Source organism: Gopherus flavomarginatus, chromosome 18 (assembly GCF_025201925.1).
Source record: "Gopherus flavomarginatus isolate rGopFla2 chromosome 18, rGopFla2.mat.asm, whole genome shotgun sequence".
In the NCBI taxonomy this organism is placed as follows: Eukaryota; Metazoa; Chordata; order Testudines; family Testudinidae; genus Gopherus; species Gopherus flavomarginatus.
In genome coordinates, this window is record NC_066634.1 from 19,149,010 (window position 1) to 19,167,585 (window position 18,576).

The 18,576-nt window shown below is 63.9% G+C and overlaps 1 protein-coding gene across 7 annotated transcripts; it reads left to right on the top strand.

The window, feature by feature from the left end:
• Nucleotides 1-344: 344 nt before the first annotated feature.
• On the top strand, nt 345-18,499 carry ERCC2 (ERCC excision repair 2, TFIIH core complex helicase subunit). Of its 7 annotated transcripts, XM_050927783.1 has the most exons (23): nt 345-423; nt 1,114-1,213; nt 2,010-2,087; nt 2,519-2,581; nt 2,945-3,058; nt 4,091-4,207; nt 5,506-5,622; nt 6,650-6,773; nt 7,714-7,810; nt 7,886-8,019; nt 8,631-8,799; nt 9,809-9,927; nt 13,383-13,452; nt 13,578-13,647; nt 14,240-14,341; nt 14,543-14,606; nt 15,223-15,344; nt 16,508-16,600; nt 17,054-17,126; nt 17,435-17,505; nt 17,733-17,876; nt 18,037-18,180; nt 18,264-18,499. In XM_050927783.1, the coding sequence occupies exons 1-23, from the start codon at nt 419-421 to the stop codon at nt 18,354-18,356; spliced, it is 2,283 nt and encodes a 760-aa protein (XP_050783740.1). In that variant the 5' UTR covers nt 345-418; the 3' UTR covers nt 18,357-18,499. The 7 variants fall into 7 exon arrangements, with proteins under 7 accessions (XP_050783740.1, XP_050783741.1, XP_050783743.1 ...); XM_050927784.1 differs by lacking the exon at nt 14,240-14,341; XM_050927786.1 differs by lacking the exon at nt 4,091-4,207.
• The last annotated feature ends 77 nt before the right edge of the window (nt 18,500-18,576 follow it).

Below are 18,576 nucleotides of genomic sequence, written 5' to 3' on the forward strand. Positions count from 1 at the left end.
CCTCTCTTGCCATAGGGTCATCCTCCCCCTGACCCCTCCCTTACCCCCTTCCACCCCAACCCAGAGTCACCCTAGCCCCCAGCTGAGCTGCTCCTGCAGCTCTCGGCTCGATTGCTCAGGCCTGCCCATCCATGGAGCTCCCCTGCGCTGCTCATGCCTGCGCAGTGCAGCCGAACCCACCGCGCGCTACGGGCTGTCGGCCTACCCTGCCGCTCAGGCGGCAAGTCCCGCCTCTCCGGCCTGACTGGCAAGGGCTTCACCCAATGGCAGTTGGACTCTGCCCAACGGGACGGCGCTCCAGGCAGTAGGCGGAGAGGGCGGGCGTGGCGGACCGAGGTGGGAACCGGCAGAGGGCGGGGCAGGTCTGGGATGAGGCGTGGGAGGGGCTGAGAAGAGGGAAGGGGCGGGGCCCGGAGCCATGAAGTGAGTGAGGGGCGCGCGGGGGGGGGGGGGGGGATGTTAAGGGCTGCGGGCGGTGCTGTGGGGGATGGAGGGGAAAGCGGTGGTGGGCGGTGCTGTGGGGGATGGAGGAGGAAGGGGTGCTCGGGGGTGTTGTGGGGGATGGGGAAGGTAGGGGTGTTGTGGGGGAGCTGTGGGGTGGGGGGATGGAGTGAAAGCTGGTGGGCGGTGTTGTAGGGGATGGAGGATAAGGGGTGCTGGATGTGTTGTGGGGGAGGAGGAGGCGGGGACAGCAGGGAGGGGAGCTGTGGGGTGGGGGGATGGAGTGAAAGGGGTGGTGGGCGGTGTTGTAGGGGATGGAGGATAAGGGGTGCTGGATGTGTTGTGGGGGATGGAGGAGGCGGGGATAGCAGAAAGCGGGCATGGGGGATGGAGAATGGAGGGAACACAGGTGGGGGGTGTTGTGGGGGTTGGAGGGGAAAGGGATGTGGGGGGTGTTGTGGGGGATGGAGGAGGTCGGGACAGCAGGGAGGGGAGCTGGCCAGAGAAAGGAGGCTTAAAAAAGACGCTGTGTCTGGGAGAACCCGGACGTGCTGTACAGTGACTTCGCTTGCTCATTGCTGGGCCAGCCTCCTGTGCCCCACTGTGCCAGGGTGCCCCTCGTAGCCACGGTTCGGCTGCCTCTCTGAGCCCATGACTTGATCTCCTTGTCAGGCTGAACATCGATGGGCTGCTGGTGTATTTCCCCTATGACTACATTTACCCGGAGCAGTACTCGTATATGCTGGAGCTCAAGAGGACGTTGGATGCCAAGGTCCCTCCTGGGGATGGGGGGTTTGCGTGGTGGTGGGGAGCACCGGAGGGCGGGGGTGGCACATCTCACTGTGCATGGTTAAATACCAGCGCTTGTATTCACCCATGTACCCTTTGGAGCCCCAGAGCCCTGCCCACGTGGGGCTCCTGGCATGCAGCCCGTCACCTGGCTTGGGCACCCTGGCCTGGATGGCAGATGTGATGCCCACTCAGAAATTAGCAGGGTGAATCTCTGTGTCCTGGGGGCAATGATACACTGTGGGGGCTGCATGCCACCAGGCCAGATTGCCGGACTATCTCAGCCCTCCCTCCACTACGGTCAGAACCCTGCTCCAGAAGATGGAGAGATGCCCCAGAGGTCCCCTGGCTGGACAGCCGTGGGGGTGGAATGGGTGGTGCTTGCTGTCCCTGGAGCCTGAGATCTGGTTGCGAGTGCAAGGGTCATTGTCTGTGATATGTCCTAACCCTGTCTCTCCCCCTCCCCCCCGTCCCCAGTGTGACACTGCCCCTGCGCTGCCCAGGCCACTCTGCTGGGAGGGACCAGCGTGGCCTGGCTCAGCCAGTGGGGTCCTTCTGCAGTCTCCGTTCCTCCCAGCCCTGCCTCTGTCTTGGGCTTGGTGACTTCCGCTCCCAGGGCCTTTCCTCGCAGGACTCTTGCTTTCTCCTCTCTCTTCTGCCCTTCTGGGTCCCTGCAGAGGCAGGCATCAGGGCTCCGTAGGCCCTGGCTCAGCCTTCCCTACTAGCCCCCTGCCCACGCCCTCGGGGCTCCCTATGTGACGGCTGTTCCTCTCTCCCAGGGCCATGGCGTGCTGGAAATGCCCTCAGGGACTGGGAAGACCATTTCCCTCCTGTCGCTCATTGTGGCCTACCAGCAGGTGAGTGCCAGGCAAGAGCTGGGGGCAGGGGCTGCCAAGCCTGTGTCTAGGGGGGTCCACTGGGAGAGGCACTTTCCCCCGAGGCCAGCGTGGCAGGTGCTGGCCCAGCATTGGCGCTATTCCGCAGACCTCGTGGGTGGGTCTGGGCAGGGGCTGGAGCTGCCTCTGCTTGTTCCACTGGCAGCCCTGATCTGGGGACTCTTGGGGCTGGGGGTCAGGGTGCCTTCTGGGCAGACTACGCCCCGTAGCCAGGTGGGAGTGCTCACACCGGCCCCTCATCCCTTGGGCTGTAGCTGTGACGGTGGTGGGGAGGGGAAAGCAGCCTGGGGAGTTTGATGCCCTGACTGCTCCAGGCTCGGCATTGGCGGCCTCTGGGGCTAGCAAAGCCCCCACCCTGCCCAGTAATGCAGGTGCCTGGCCTCTCTCCCTAGGCCCATCCACTGGAGTTGACCAAGCTGATCTACTGCTCCAGAACCGTGCCTGAGATTGAGAAGGTGACCAGTGGGGAGGAGGGGTGGGCCGGACCTGTATGCGTTGGGGCCCCTCGTGACCCTGTGTTGGGGGGTGGGTGGAGATCATGGGGGGGGGCCTTGCTGCCCTGTGGTGGGGAGTGGGGAGATTGTGAGGGAACCGAGTGGGGGGAAGGAGAGTGTGTGGAGGATGGTGACGGGATCCTTGCTGCCCCAAGGGGAGGAATGCCTGGGGGAAAGGTGTGGGGGATGGTGACAGGGCACCTCACTGCCCTGGGAGGAGGAGGGGGAGTGGGTGCGGGATTGCAGCGGAGCCCTTTGCTGCCCTGCAGGGAGAAGAGGGTGTGGGGGATCATGGTGGGCCTCTCACTGCCCCTGCTCCGACAGGTCATTGAGGAACTACGGAAGCTCCTGGATTTCTATGAGAAACAAACAAGGGAGAAGCTTCCCTTCCTCGGCCTGGCTCTGAGCTCCAGGAAGAACCTCTGCATCCACCCTGAGGTGAGTTGGTTCCTGGCTCCCCACCCTTGGGTCCCTGGTTCTGGGGCACAGCCAGGACTCAGCTGCCCGGCAGGCCAGGGGAGGAGCCCAGGACTGGTCTGCCCTCCGTGCCTGCCGCCCCACGCCCAGCCCTGGGCAGAGGCTGAGGCTGCTCCATGGAGTGACTGTGGAACTGCTGCCCCCTGCCCTCCCCTCCTCCGGAGCCAGATCCTCCTGCCCTGCCCCTTCCTGTGCATGGTGACTCCACTGCCCTGTGTGCCCCAGCAGCTGCCCCTTTGTGTGAGCATGTGTGGTTGAGTCTGACATGTGCCAGTGATCGCCACTCTGGCTGAATAACAGGGCGGCGGCTCAGGAGCGAGGGGCACCGGCAGAGCTAGGGGAGCCCAGGGCTGGGCTAGCAGGGAGTTGCAAGTCAGGAGTGAGAGGCACAGAGAAAGCAGTTAGGGTGGAGCCCAGGGCTGGGCTAGCAGGGGGCTGTGGGTTGAGATTGAGGGGCAGTGGCAGAGCTTGGGGGAGCCCAAGGCTGGGCTAGCAGGGGGCTGCTGGTCAGGAGTGAGGAGCACAGACAGAGCTGTGGGGTTGGCCCAGAACTGGGCTAGCAGGGGGCTGCAGGTCGGGAGTGAGAGGCACAGACAGAGCCGTGGGGATGGTGCCCGGGGCGGGGATAGCAGGGGGCTGCAGGTCGGGAGTATGGGGCACAGGCAGAGCTGTAGGGGTGGAGCCTAGAGCTGGGCTAGCAGGGGGCTGCAGGTTGGGAGTGAGAGGCACAGACAGAGCTGTGGGGATGGTGCCCGGGGTGGGGATAGCAGGGGGCTGCAGGTCGGGAGTGAGGGGCACAGACAGAGCTGTGGGGGTGGAGCCCAGAGCTGGGCTAGCAGGGGGGCTGCAGTTTGGGAGTGAGGGGCATTGGCAGATGAGGCAGGGGAGGGTAGACAGCCCCCCTGTGCGTTACACATTGTGCTCTCCAGAACTGAGGGCCCCGTGGCCAGGCACCCTTGGCTCTTTGCCCGGCCTGACGGCTGCTCGTTGTAGGTCAGCTCGCTGCGGTTCGGGAAGGAGGTGGACAGCAAGTGTCTGAGCCTGACGGCGTCGTATGTGCGGGCGCAGCAGCAGTGGGACAGCGCCATCCCCTCATGCCGCTTCTTTGAGGTAGCAGGGTTCCTGGGCGAGGGTCAGCCCCTCCCAGCCCATGGGGCCAGCCTTCCCCTCCCGGGAGATAGCGGGGCGGGGGTTTGACAGGCCAGCTGAGCACTGTCACTAGAACCGAAGGGCTACTGGGATGCTTTCCGGGGTACCCCGGGCTATGTGGCACCTTGCTGCCATCTGCCGGAGCTGGCGGGAGCCTTGTCTGTGCCAGCCGGGCTCAGCTCCGCCGTCCCCCTGCGGGTTAGCAATAGGCACACACCAGCCTCCCAGTGCCCGCATGCAGCTTTCACAGATCCGCTGGCCCAAAGCGTCCAGCCTGTCTCCCCAGTCCCAGCCCGGCTTGCAGCCCTTCCGTTCGTTTGTACTGAGAACCAGGTGAAGTTCATGGGACAAAGCAAAGGTTCGAGGGAGAAGTACTGGAAACATGGTTACGAGTCAAACAAAATCCTAACTCGCCTTCCAGATCCCAGATGTAACTCACCAGCCGCCTGCCTATCTGAGGGGGTCTCGCGCCTGGGTTTTCTCCCAGCGTTTCCCAGCCAGGCCGGCCGTGACCCTGCATTCATAAGACAAACCGTTGGCAGCTGGGCCCCGGTGGGGAGGATCCCAGGTGTGTCTCTGTGTTCCCCAGGCACACCGGCCTTGGTCTTCGATCTTGGGCGTAAGCAGGGCGCCGCCTGCTGCGTTCTGGAGCTCGTGTGGTGTCATGGCAGCTTTGCAGTCTTGGTTAGCTGGTGGCTTCTTATGCCAGTGGACTCTTACTGTAAGACACACGAGACCCAGGAGAGCCACGGCCAGTATCCCCTGCCGGAGCTGAACCAGAGCATCGCCTTCTGGTCCTTACTCACAGGCCTTAGTACGACACTGATAGGCACCACCTCAGACACTGTCCTGTGACCAGCCAGCTAGGGGCTCTCACTAGAGACCGCACGTGCCACCCGTTGGCACAGAATGATGTAGACATCAGACCCAGGGGATCCCTGTAAACCCTTCTGCCAGGTGGCACCAAGCGGTCTGCCTTCCCCGGGGGAAGCTCCCAGCCCCATCGGCCAGCCCAGGACACTGGCGAAGAGGAGACCCACTCTGCTGCCTGGCTGCTGGCTGTTGCCATTCACACTGATGGGAGGCTTCCCCGTGGCCCGCTCGGAAGGGTTAATGGGCAGGGAGCTGGGCAGCGGGGATGATAGCATGAAGGGACTGAGCTGGGGATGGGCTGGCCCAAGGCCTGGCGCAGCAGAGGGAGGGACATGAGCCTGGGTGGCGCTCGGCCCTGATGTGCAGCGTGCTGTGCCCCCCTGCAGGAGTTCGATGCCCATGGGCGGCAGGTGCCCATCCCCTTTGGCATCTACAACCTGGATGACCTCAAAGGGTACTGTCGGCAGAAGGGCTGGTGCCCCTACTTCCTCGCGCGCTACTCGGTACGTGGCGGGCCATCGGGCCCTGCTGGCCCTAATGATGGGGGGCTGGGAGCTCAGTGAACCTCCTCCCCGGGCGGGCAGCAGGGAGCCCAGTCCAGCACTGCCTGGTGAGGGGAAGGAGCTGTGATGCTGGGTGCGGTTGTGCTCCTGGGCTGGGTGACTTCCCCCTGCTGAGTACAATGCCAGCCTGTCCTCTGGCCCCGGTGGCTCTGGCCTCCTCAGCCCCACTGGCTGTGACCCAGGCCGGGTACTCCCGCGCTGGGAGGCTACCCATGGGCACTTGGGTTGGGCAGAGGCTGAAGCTGAGGCACTGGTCCCCCAGGGCCATGTGTTCCTGAGGAGTCTGAGTGGGTCCAGGCCTGGGTTGAGTGAGCCCCCAGGGCAAAGCAGTTGGCGGGGTCGACAGCCTCCCCCCTGAGCTTCCCCCCAGGGGCTCCGGATTTTCCATTTGCTCAGTGGCCTAGGCAGCTAGAGCAGCCTCAGCCCATCCCACCCAGAGCTGCTTGCCTTGCGGCTACCCACTCTGCTGAGGCCAGCCCATCCCAGCTGCTGCCGTGCACAGCCCTGCTGCCGGACACGGAGCCTCCCTCTCGCCCGGGGGCTGCTGGCCTGTGGCCCTCCAGGGCTCGCCAGAGAGGAGGTATGCCAGCCCGGGGGCTGCTAGCCTATAGCCCTCCAGGGCTTGCCAGGGAGTCAGTATGCCAACCCGGGGGCTGCTAGCCTGTGGCCCTCCAGGGCTCGCCCAGGGAGGCAGTATGCCAACCCGGGGGCTGCTAGCCTGTGGCCCTCCAGGGCTTGCCAGAGAGGAGGTATGCCAGCCCGGGGGCTGCTAGCCTATAGCCCTCCAGGGCTCGCCAGGGAGGCAGTATGCCAACCCGGGGGCTGCTAGCCTGTGGCCCTCCAGGGCTTGCTAGGGAGGTAGTATGCCAACCCGGGGGCTGCCTGTCTCTGGGCCCCCAGCGGTGGAGGTCTCTGTGTGTGTGTGTGTGTGTGTTCTGGGCATTAACCCTTTCCTTCCTTTGGTCAGATTCTCCACGCCAACATTGTCGTGTACAGTTACCACTACCTGCTGGACCCCAAGATCGCAGACCTGGTGTCCAAGGAGCTGGCCAGGAAATCCGTCGTCGTATTTGACGAAGCTCATAACATTGGTAATGGGGGATGGGTGAGCCTTCACAGGGGGCGGACAGGATCCTGGGGGGGCCTGCCTGCCATATGTGCCAGGTCCCTGCCTGCCATTCAGTACTAAGGGCCCCTGGTGGGGGCGGCTGAGCCTTTTGTTGGTGCTGTGGGGCTGCTCCATGCCCGGCTGGCTGGCACACTGTCCCAGCTGGTTATGAATGTGCTGGGCAGACGATCCCTGCACCAGCCCCCTGGGGAACGACTCCCCGCCTGATCCGGGTATGGGCATGTCTCCTGATGCCTGAGTGTGGTATTGCTCCCATTCCCTGTCACGCCCCTTGGGCTCCCAGGGGAGTGGAAGGGCTCGGATCCCTTCCCATCTACCTCTACTTCGTCAAGCCCTGTGTGCTAACGAGGTGCCCAGTTGCTTCTGGCTGCCCCCTTCCTGCTCGGGGCCATGCAGCCCGTGCCTGTGTTGGTCCAGTTGGATCCAGTGCCCTGGGGTTCGCTATCTGGCGTCTGAACGTTTCCTGGTTCAGGGCATCGCTGCCTCCTCTGCCAAGTCCCTCGTGTCCTGTTTTGTCTCTTGGCTCCCGCCCTGCGGCTGTCACTTGGGACAGGACGCTGCTCTTGTCCGAGCCAGTGGGACTGCCCCAGGCCCCGTGCCAGGGTGTCCCTGGGCTGGCTGTTGTCCTCAACTACTGTCTGCTGTGGGTCAGGGGAGTGTGTATGTAAAGGCCAGTCCCTGCCCCCCCCGCCCCCCCCCGCCCGTCCTTGCTTGTTACTGGCCCCCACTGGCAGAACTGACCTGTCCTTTCACTCCGCTTGTGGGGCGTCTGCCCAGCCTGCTCCCTGTCAGGGGAGTTGGAGTCTGTACCCCACTCCCACCTGGGGTTTAGTCCCTCTACAAGGCCCCCTGCCCGCCCGACTGCTGGGTTCCCCTGGAGACCAGGTGCCCTGTTCCTGCAGACAACGTGTGCATCGACTCCATGGGGGTGAACATCACGCGCCGGACTCTGGATCGCTGCCAGGCCAACGTGACCACACTACAGGCCACCATCCAGAAGTGAGTGCCCTCCCCGCACCCCCTCCCTGCCCTCCCTGTGCCCTCCCAGGCTCACGGGCGTTGCTCCTCTTTCAGGATTAAGGAGACGGACGCCCAGAAGCTGAAGGAGGAATACAGGCGGCTGGTAGAGGGGCTGAGAGAGGCCAATGTTGCCCGGGAAACAGATGTCTACCTGGCCAATCCAGTGTTGCCCGACGAGATTCTCCAAGGTGGGCCCTGCTAGCTGGTGTGGGGAGGGTGGCATTGTTGGGGACCAGCGCCTCCCAGTGCAGCCAGGACAAACGGAACTGGCTGGCTGGGGTATGGGATACTGGTGTAGCTGGATCCAATCCAGCCCCAGGGCAAGGGACTGGCTGGCACTGGTGGGTGCAGGCAGGGAATGGATGCAGGCCCTTTCCCCTCCAAGGGGTGCAGGCTCCAGTCCAGCCCCAGGGCAGGGGGACTGACACCTTGAGGGCACTGGGGGTGGGTGGGGAGTGGGACACAGGGCCTTCCCCCAACGGCATCAGTTCCACCGCAGCCTGGGCTGCTGTTGACTCAGCAACTGTTCTGCCAGGCCCCCTGGTGCTGTACATGAGATGAGCTGGTGTTTCTCAGCCCTCTCCCTGATCTCCTTGGAACCATGGAGCCTGAGCCCTGATTGCCGGCCACTGACGCAGGCCCTGCAGTCAAGGGCATGGTGGGCATCCGTGCCCCTTTGGATGGGGCCTGAGGAGGGCTGGGCTGCAGCAGTGGCATGCTCACCCTGGTCGTGCCCCCATGTGGCTGGGGTGTGGGCAGGGGCAGGTTGTGACTCAGGATGAGCCTCTATCCCGTGCAGAGGCCGTGCCTGGGAACATCCGGACAGCCGAGCACTTCGTGGGCTTCATGAAGCGTTTCCTGGAGTATCTGAAGTCGCGGCTGCGGGTCCATCACATGGTGCAGGAAAGCCCCCCCTCCTTCCTCAAGGACGTCTTCGAGAAGGTGTGCATCGAGCGCAAGCCACTGCGGTAAGCAGCTGGCCTGGACCCAGCCAGCACAGCCGGCCTGCCCCTCTGCCTTCTCTGGCCTGCCCCCCTGCTCTGTGCCGCTGCCCGGCCTGGCCTGGACATTCCTGGGCTGCCCCCCTGCCCTGCACCCCTGCTCGGCCTGGCCTGGTCTTCCCTGCCCTGCCCCCCTGCTCTGCGCCGCTGCCCAGCCTGGGCTGGACATTCCTGGCCTGCCCCCCTGCCCTGTGCCGCTGCCCGGCCTGGCCTGGCCTGGTCTCCCCTGGCCTGCACCCCTGCTCTGCACCCCTGCCCAGCCTGGGCTGGACATTCCTGTGCTGCACCCCTGCTCGGCCTGGCCTGGTCTTCCCTGCACCCCTGCCCAGCCTGGGCTGGACATTCCTGGCCTGCCCCTCTGCTCTGCACCCCTGCTCGGCCTGGCCTGGTCTTCCCTGCCCTGCCCCCCTGCTCTGCGCCCCTGCCCAGCCTTGGCTGGACATTCCTGGCCTGCCCCTCTGCTCTGCACCCCTGCCCGGCCTGGCCTGCCCCTCTGCTCTGCACCCCTGCCCGGCCTGGCCTGCCCCTCTGGTCTCAGCACCCCTCCCTCACCTGGTCTGCCGTCTGCTTTCTCCCCATACCCTCCCCACTTGGGCATTGCCCACCCTCCCCTCTGCCATGTCTTCCCCCTGGAGGCGCTGGCACTCCTCCGATATGGGCAGACAGAACTTGCAGAGCCCCTTGTACAGTGTTTGACTTGTTGAATCTCGGCCCCCTCTTGGCTGAGCTGCTTCCATACTGCCCATGTGGGGTGCCATGGAGGTGCCTGTGCTTGGTGCTGCCCAAGGCCACTGGATGCCCTGTGCCCTGCTCAGCCCAGACGGCTCTGCAGCCACACCATGCTGGGAGAGGGATCAGCAACCCCCCTGCAGCCGCAGTGTGTGGGGCTGGAGGGCAGATAAAGGGGCGTCTCCTCCCCCGGAGGTAACATCCCCCCCACTGTGGTAACCCCCTCGACCTCTCATGCCTGCCGTAGGTTCTGTGCCGAGCGGCTGCGCTCTCTGCTCCGCACACTGGAGATCGTGGACATCGCTGACTTCTCTCCCATCACCCTCATCGCCAACTTCGCCACGCTCGTCAGCACCTACGCCAAGGGTAAGGTGCCCCGCCACCGAGAGGCGTCTCTCTGGGCCAGCGTGCTGATGTGGCAGTGGAATATAAATACCACATAAATTTCTTAAGCGTTCAGCCTTGGGGATGCAGCAGTTTCAATCCTCTTAGTGCTAAGCAGCTTGCTCCCCTCCCAGCACGTGGACTGGGGCCTTCCCTTCAGTGTGACGGCCCTGTGGGCCTGGCTGGCACAGATGCTTGCCGTCCTCCAGCACTCCTTCCAGAGCAGCACTAAGCCGGGCTTGGTGGGCACCTGCTCCTCTCCTAGTGCTGGGAGTGGAGCCCGGGCAGTGGGTGTGTAGGGTGAGCAGGGGGCGAGCAGGGGCCAGGGGTGAGCAGGTGGCAGGGTAGGAGGGGGCAAGCAGAGCCCAGGTGCAGGGGGTGAGTGGAGCCAGGAGTGGGAGGGGGCAAGTGGGGCTGGAGGGGGTGAGCGGGGCCTGGGTGCAGGGGACGAGTGGGGCCTGGAGGGGGTGAGTGGGACCTGAGTGTAGGGGACGGATGGGGCCTGGAGGAGGTGAGCGGGGCCTGAGTGCAGGGGATGGATGGGGCCTGGAAGGGGTGAGCGGGGCCTGAGTGCAGGGGATGGATTGGGCTGGAGGGGGTGAGCAGGACCTGGATGCTGGAGGATGGATGAGGCCTGGAGGGGGTGAGCAGGACCTGAGTGCAGGGGATGGATTGGGCTGGAGGGGGTGAGCAGGACCTGGATGCTAGGGGATGGATGAGGCCTGGAGGGAGTGAGCGGGACCTGGATGCTGGGGGATGGATGGGGCCTGGAGGGAGTGAGTGGGATCTGGATGCTGGGGGATGTATGGGGCCTGGAGGGGGTGAGCGGGGCCTGGATGCTGGGGGATGGATGGGGCCTGGAGGAGGTGAGCGGGACCTGGATGCTGGGGGATGGATGGGGCCTGGACGGGGTGAGCGGGACCTGGATGCAGGGGGACGGATGGGGCCTGAGTGCAGGGGGCGAGCAGGGCTTGGCTTTCCTGTTCGTTTGTATCTTTGCCTGTCACACCAGGGCCGGGCTCCCAGGAGCTCGGTGGCTGTGTGAGTTCAGCGGGGGATTGCACACAGCAGGGGACTGCAAATCTGGGACAGCAGCCGTCGTCACTTGCTCTCCCATCTCCATGGTGCCCCCGGCAGGCAAGCTGGGTGAGACCGGATGGCTAATGGGAGAAGCCAAGCAGAGGGGCCCCAGCTCCTGTGTGCAGCACTCACAGGCAGTGCAGGGCTCGAGCCCAGATACTTCTCTGCTGCCCACAAGGAAATGCCTGCCCCCCCCCCCCCACTGTTTCAGGGAGAGCTGGGGCAGACGGCAGAGCAGGTGAGCTGGGCGCTCCCTGCCCTGAGCCGTTGGAGGGCTGGCCTGCAGCCAGGCTGCCCCCACTGGTCCCTGGGCGGGTCTCCAGCTACACAGGGGCTAGGGCATTCCTGGGGCAATGCAGACCAGAGAGGGGCTGGGTCACCCCTGCCCTGCAGACTCGGTTGCCCCCTGATGCTATGCTGCTGTGGTTTCTGCCTGGGCTGCTCACAGCCAGCCTGCCGGTTGCACCTCAGGTGTCTGCTCCGGCAGCTCTCGCCCCAGCAGGCTGTCGGCAAACGCCAGCCACGCTGACTTCCACCGGCCTGGGTTACCATTGCAGGGTGACCCTCGCTCACTCCCACGCTGACTTCCACCGGCCTGGGTTACCATTGCAGGGTGACCCTAGCTCAATCCCAGCCCCAGATGTTGCCCCAAATTTGTTCTGCACAGTCCAGCCCTCTCCTGGCCAGTTCAGATGTGTTAGGTCTGTTGCTGCTCTAAGGCAGAGGTGGGCAAACTATGGCCCGCGGGTCATATCCAGCCCTCCAGCCGATTTAATCTGGCCCTTGAGCTCCCGCAGGGGAGTGGGGTCTGGGGCTTGCCCTGCTCTCCCGTGCTCCAGCCAGGGAGCAGGGTTGGGGGCTGCTCCATGCGTGCATGCCGTGGCTCTGTGAGGCTCCCAGAAGCAGCGTCATGTCCCCCCTACTCCTCCTATGCATAGGAGCAGCCAGGGGGCTCTGCACGATGCCCCTGCAGCTCCCATTGGCCAGGAACTCCAGCCAGTGGGAGCTGCACGGGCGGCCACTGGCCCAGCCTCCACGTAGGAGCCAGAGAAGGGACCTGCCGCTGCTTCCGGGAGCTGCTTGAGGTAAGCGCCTCCTGGAGCCTGCACCCCCGACCCCCTCCCACACCCCAATCTCCTGCCCCAGCCTGAAGCCCCCTCCCACACTCTGAACCCCTCAGTCCCTGTCTGGTGCACCCCAGCCAGAGCCCTCACCCACTCCTGCACCCTAACCCCAATTTTGTGAGCATTCCTGGCCCAGATGTGGCCCTTGGGCCAAACAGTTTGCCCACCCCTGCTCTAAGGGGATCAATGTACAGCAGTCTGCTGCCTCACATGGTGGTCCCTGCCCAGTTCCCAGCCCTGGATTCATTCTGATTAACACGTTTATTTAGCTACACGGAGGCAGGTTTTAAGGGAGCACACATCCAGGGCATTGAAGTCAGAATTGGTTATAAGAGAACGACAGATAAACCTTTTCCTAGCACTGCAGCGTAACAACCTAGCCTAAGGGTCGAGGTGGGCTCCCTTACCACGTGCTCCCAGTGTAACTGCTGGACAAATTCCCAGGCCAGGATCTGCTGCCCAAGTTCAACGGCTCTTCCTTCGGTTGTCTTCAGGGGAAGTGGGAGCGGTGGACAGAGCGCTGCCTTTGCCCCTCCCTTTCATAGTTCAGGCTGCTGTTGAAAAGCATTTTCCTCAGGGTTACCCCTGGCAAAGGTCATTCCCAGCGTGATGACGGAGACCAGGAGCATGGTGGTGACAGAGGTTCCTTGCTCCTGTTCGCTAAGATGCAGATCTATTTGCTACTGTCCACCGCCTTGCCAAAGATGGCCACTGGGCAGGGGATGACACCCGGCTACAGGCATTAGCTTCTCCTTCGTCCTTGAGAAATGGGTTTACCCATTGCCCAGGCATGTCTGGGAAACGCTTCAGTCCTGATTTCAGCCTCTGTTCATAGCTTTACATGCAACGTTGCTACACGTTTCCCCACATTTGTGTCCAGCGAGTTACCAGTCTCCAGATACCTCACAAAGCATGTTTGGTACAAAGCTCCGTACAGCGGGGTGCAGGGAGTGAATACAGGGGTGCAGCTGGTCAGTGTGTGTGTGGAGACCCCAGCAGAGCAGCAGGGGGTGGGGGATTGAGTACAGGGGTGAGCCCCAGCCTGGCACGAGGGGGTTGAGATTTTGAGCCGTCCAGCTGAAGCCACTGCGGGTAGTGCTGGTAATCATCAGGTCCCTGCCACCGGGGGGGGGGCCGCATCTCAGTGGTGAGGGGAGGTGGGAGCCCTGTGGGATGAGGCATGAAGAGAGATCCTGACACCTCACTGACTCCAGAGCTCTGACCCCTCTGCAGGCTTCACCATCATCATAGAGCCCTTCGACGACAGGACCCCCACCATCGCCAACCCCATCCTGCATTTCAGGTGAGCGGGCGGGGCAACAGGCCTGGAAAGGCCATTGGCTCTGGTGAGCGGCGGGGGGTGGGCAGGCTTGCACAGGAGCCACTGTTTGCTGCCCACTCCCCAAAATACTCGTCCTGTCCTTCCAGCTGCATGGACGCCTCCATCGCCATCAAGCCAGTCTTTGAGAGGTTCCAGTCAGTCATCATCACCTCAGGGGTAAGTGGCAGCCTGGCACGTGGCTCCTGGGCTGGGGGGAGCTGGTGTGGAGCTGGGCCCGGGACATCTTGCAGCTGTGGCCGATGCAGGCACCGGTGATTGGCTGTTGCTCTGCATGGCAACTCTGCTAGAAACAGCCCTTCCCGCTCACCGGGTGCTTCTGTCTCCCCCCATCTGCTGCATTCAGGGCTGCATCTCTGGTGTGTGCCACGACTTGGGCCAGCCCGGCTTCTCCGTCCCCTGCAGAGCCGGCCTGGCCTGGGCATAGGTGGGAATTCTGAGGGTGCCTGGCTGGAGCCCTCTGCTGCCCTGGCTTGCCAAGGGCCCATGGGCTGGGCTGGTGACCCAGTGCTGCGAGTCCAGCTTGGCTCCCACGTGTGTGTGGGGACCCCCCGAACCTTGGCACTGCATGTGGGTCACCCTGAGAGCAGAGCCCTGCCCTGGCACAGCAGAGACACTCGAGCCATCTGTAGCTGGCATCTCTGCTCAGCCACCTCCTCATATCCAGGCCTTTGGAACGAAGGTCCCATGGGCTGAGTGTCTGGTGAACAGCAGCCACCCAGCTCATGCTTCACCCCATCTCCCCATGTAGACACTGTCCCCGCTGGATATATACCCCAAGATCCTGGATTTCCATCCTGTTACCATGGCCACCTTTACCATGACTCTGGCCAGGACCTGTCTCTGCCCCATGGTGAGTGGGTGGCTGGGCTGGGCGGGGGTAGCTGCAGGGGGCTGGGCTGGGTGGGGGGCTGCCAAAAGCCCCGTTCTCCCCGTGTCTGGCAGTTGCTGGGCACCTCTGAGCCCCAGCTCTCCTGGGGGCAGCTCCTGGGCAGCTGGGCCCAGCTTGACTCTGGGCCGGGGCCCACTTGCCAGCGTCCTGTTTTCCTTTCAGATTGTGGGGCGAGGAAATGACCAGGTGGCCATTAGCTCCAAGTTTGAGACCCGCGAGGACATTGGTAGGGCTGCTACAGGGCGTTAACCTGGGGGGAGGATGTGGGCGCCACCCTGGGGCATGGGCTTACCCTGGAATCACCTCTCCTCTTCCCAGCTGTGGTGATAGGCTGCCCTGCCAGGGGCTCCCCACCCGGCTCCCCTCTGCCTTGGCCCTGTGGCAGAGTTAGGGTCCCCCAGTGACAGCTTGGTTTGTGGGGGCTGTTGCAGCAGCCAGCTTCCCTTGTTCTGCCAGGTGCTGCTGTGCCAGAATTGTGGGGGGACCCCTGCTCTGCAGGGGTGATCTGTGCCATATGCCCCCCCCCGGGAGTGAGCTGTCAGTCAGCACCAATGGACCAGCCCCCACCTGCCCCATGTGGTGTGACAGCTGTCGGTCTTCCTGGCCATGGGACCGACTGCAGTTCCAGGCCTGTGGCCCTTCCTCCATGGCCGCCTTCTACCACTGGGGAGTTGAACATGTCCCCCCCACCCCCGCGAGCACTGGCTGGGACTGCCCCTAGCATGGGCCAGTGGGGGGCCAGATCTCAGCTTCAGTCCCTGCCCCACTGCCGTGTGGGGATTCACCCCTGACCACGACCCATCTGGGTCTGGACCCATGACACCCTCCCTACCCGTTCGCAGCTGTGATCCGGAACTATGGCAACCTGCTGCTGGAGATGTCTGCGATCGTGCCCGATGGCATTGTGGCCTTCTTCACTAGCTACCAGTACATGGAAAACATCGTGGCCTCGTGGTACGAGCAGGTGTGTACAGGGGGGCCAGTGGGGGGCTGGACGCAGAGGTGGCCTCGGGTCTGGCCAGTGCTGCTGGAGTGGCTGGCAGGAAGGGTGGCCTGGGAGGCAGTTGCAAGGGATTTCCCTGCTCCACTTCACTGCCAGAAATCCCAGACTTGTCTGCAGAGAGGGTGCCCGCTGCTGGCTCTGCCCATTCCCTGCCCACGCAGCTGCTGCCACAGCCACTGCCCTGCCAAAGAAGCCCAGCTGGTGTGGAGACAATGTGGCAGGGCAGCCAGCGGCACAGAGCCCGCGGGCAGGGTGTGAGCTGTGGGCACACTGGCTGAGCAGGCACCATGGTGGGGGATTCCTAGGCTGAGTTCTGTTAACACCGTGAACTCTGGTGCCTAATGGGCACTTGGGCATCTGGGATCCAGACCGGCCCCTTGCCATCCCGGAAGAGGAGAGATCACAGTGTGACACCAGGACCCTGCCAGCCTGAGCGGGCGGATGGGTGAATGTCACAGCTGCAGGAAAAGGCTGGAAAGGGCCCTGGCTGTGTTAGCTGGCTCCCCTCGGCAGTGCCCACTGCTGGCGGGGCAGGAGCCGGTGGGTTCGTCCTGACTTCCAGTCCTGCTTGCTCACAGCCGTAGCTGCCTGGCCGGGCACTGAGCCACAGCGAGTCTCTGGGGAGGAAATTTCTCTCCCAGCTCATCTCCAGCCGCAGTTTTCCTGGGACTCCCTGCCAGGCTCCTGGGTGAGGCAGCTGCATGCCACACCTTCCTGGCATGGTGCACTGGCATCAGGGTGCCCGGCTGCATCCCCCTCTCTCAGTCAGGTCCCCCATGGGACTCGACTCCACCCCCCTGAGAGGGAAGGAAAGGGGTCACCCCTCCTGCTCCCCATTGACCCTTCTGGCAGTGTGGGACCCCTGGGTAGGGAGGAGTGCAGGGTCCCACAGCAGCGCCTGCCAGCTCCTGTCGGGTTTGGTCTCCAGCCTGTGACGCAGCAGAGCCTCCCGTGGCCAGAGGCTGCAGCCCCTGACGAAGGGGAATGTGCTGCTCTCCCCCACAAAGCCGTGAGTGGGACTGGAACCTGATCTGGCCCTGCTGTGGGTCCCAGCTGAGCCGGAGGCTCCCTGGGCAGCTGGTGTGCTGAGCCCCGGTGTCTGACCCAGGCTGCTTTCCCCACAGGGCATCCTGGAAAACATCCAGCGCAACAAGCTCATCTTCATCGAGACGCAGGATGGGGCCGAGACCAGCATGGCGCTGGAGAAGTACCAGGAGGTGGGCACTGTGCCAGCACCCGCCCAGTCCCGGTGCTGGGGAAGGGAGGGGCTGGCCCCTGCAGGCTAGGCAAAGGGCATGAGGCTGCAGGTTGGGATGGAGCGGAGCTGCCTGCTGCTAGGGAGCCGACTCTTTGTGCCAGGCCGGTTACGGCAGTGCGGCTCTGCTGCAGCACCCGTGCTGACTGAGCACTGCCCAGCTGCCTAGGGAGGGCCAGGGTGCTCCCACTGTGACAGTTCTCCCTTATCTCCCGACCGCCTGAACCCCTCGGGCTGGCGCTGGGCTGGAACGCAGCTGCTGGACTGCGCCGTGTCCCAGCGGGGGCGGATGGAGATTCCTGGGTTGAAACTGGCCGTGCCCGCTCCTGGACTCAGCCTTAGCTCTCCCCTGTGCTGTACTGGCTGGGACGGGTTGCAGGATGGTCCTAACTTGGTGTGACCCGTTTGCACACAGGCCTGTGAGAATGGGCGGGGAGCCATCCTGCTGTCCGTGGCCAGGGGAAAGGTGTCCGAAGGCATCGACTTCGGTGAGTTTGTGTGCCAGGGAGTGCCAGTGTGGCCCTGCCTCGGCTCCCCTGCTTGGCCTGCTGCTGTTTGGGGGTGCAGGACTTTCTCAGCGCCCTCTGTGGGGTGGGTAATGCTGACCTGAGCACAGCTCTTCCTGCTCCCAGCCGGTATGACATGTCCCCGCAGGGCTCGCTCTGGGTGCCGGGGCAGAGCACGTCCTTGCTGGCAATAGCTTGAGCTCGGTTTCTGACCACAGGCCCCTCGCGTGGCACCTGCCGGGGGTGGCGTGAGGCAGAGTGGCAGCCTGACCTCTGATCTGCCCCTGCAGTGCACCACTACGGGCGAGCTGTGATCATGTTTGGCGTACCCTACGTCTACACCCAGAGCCGCATCCTCAAGGTGAGCCGGGACCCAGTGCACTGGGGGGGAGGGGTGCAGAGATTATCCTCCTGAGAGCACAATGGGGATCAGCCTACAGGGCCCTGCGGGCAGGGAGATGGGGTGCAAATGCAGGATCGGCACAGGGGCTCCTCGCCCTGCTGCCCCCTGAAGTTGAGGTCTATAGCAGGAGCCTTGTGGCCCAAGGCCGCATGGTGTGTGCCACAACCCTGCTCTTGCCCCCTCAGGCACGGCTGGAGTACCTGCGGGATCAGTTCCAGATTCGGGAGAACGACTTTCTGACGTTCGACGCCATGCGGCACGCGGCGCAGTGCGTGGGCCGGGCCATCCGGGGCAAGACAGACTACGGGCTCATGATCTTTGCAGACAAGGTGTGTGGGCAGAGGGGGCAGGACGGTGGGCTCTGCAGGAAGTGGCTGCTGAGCAGGCCTCACCCTGGGGCTCCAGCATGCTAACCCGAGGGGGAGATGGCATGCTCTGGGGGGCAGTGGCCCCACAGCTCAGGGCCATCTGGGTCTCTTTGGTTGGTAGCGCTTTGCCCGGGCAGACAAGCGGGGGAAGCTGCCACGCTGGATCCAGGAGCACATCACGGACGCCAACCTCAACCTCACGGTGGACGAGGCCGTGCAGGTGGCCAAGTACTTCCTGCGCCAGATGGCCCAGCCCTTCCACAAGGTGAGCGCTGTCCGGGGGCAGTGGGAGGTGGGGAACTGGCTGTAAGCTCAGCCCTGCTCTCACAGGCTGTGTGGTTTTGACAGGAGGACCAGCTGGGCCTGTCCCTGCTCACACTGGAGCAGCTGCAGTCGGAGGAGATGCTCCGCAAGGTCGAGCAGATCGCGCACCAGGTGTGAGCCGGAGCAGCAGCAGACACACCAGCAAAGGGCTGGAGGCTCCAGTGGCAGCCGGGTTGGCCCTGCCGCCAGGGCTTTGGTTGCTACTGGCTTTTATACTGAAAGTGACTGTCTGGGACTCACCAATAAAGACCAGGACAGAGTACGTGTGCTGTGTGATCACCCTCCCCCAGCCACTGCAAACCAGGAGACCACTACAGAAGGGTGCTGGGCGTCTCCC

What these genes read in the sequence shown, in the direction of transcription:
- ERCC2 (XM_050927783.1), top strand. An exon ending in ACTTCCTCGCGCGCTACTCG is followed by an intron (nt 5,623 to 6,649) that starts GTACGTGGCGGG and finishes TCCTTTGGTCAG; the next exon opens with ATTCTCCACGCCAACATTGT. An exon ending in GCCCGACGAGATTCTCCAAG is followed by an intron (nt 8,020 to 8,630) that starts GTGGGCCCTGCT and finishes TATCCCGTGCAG; the next exon opens with AGGCCGTGCCTGGGAACATC.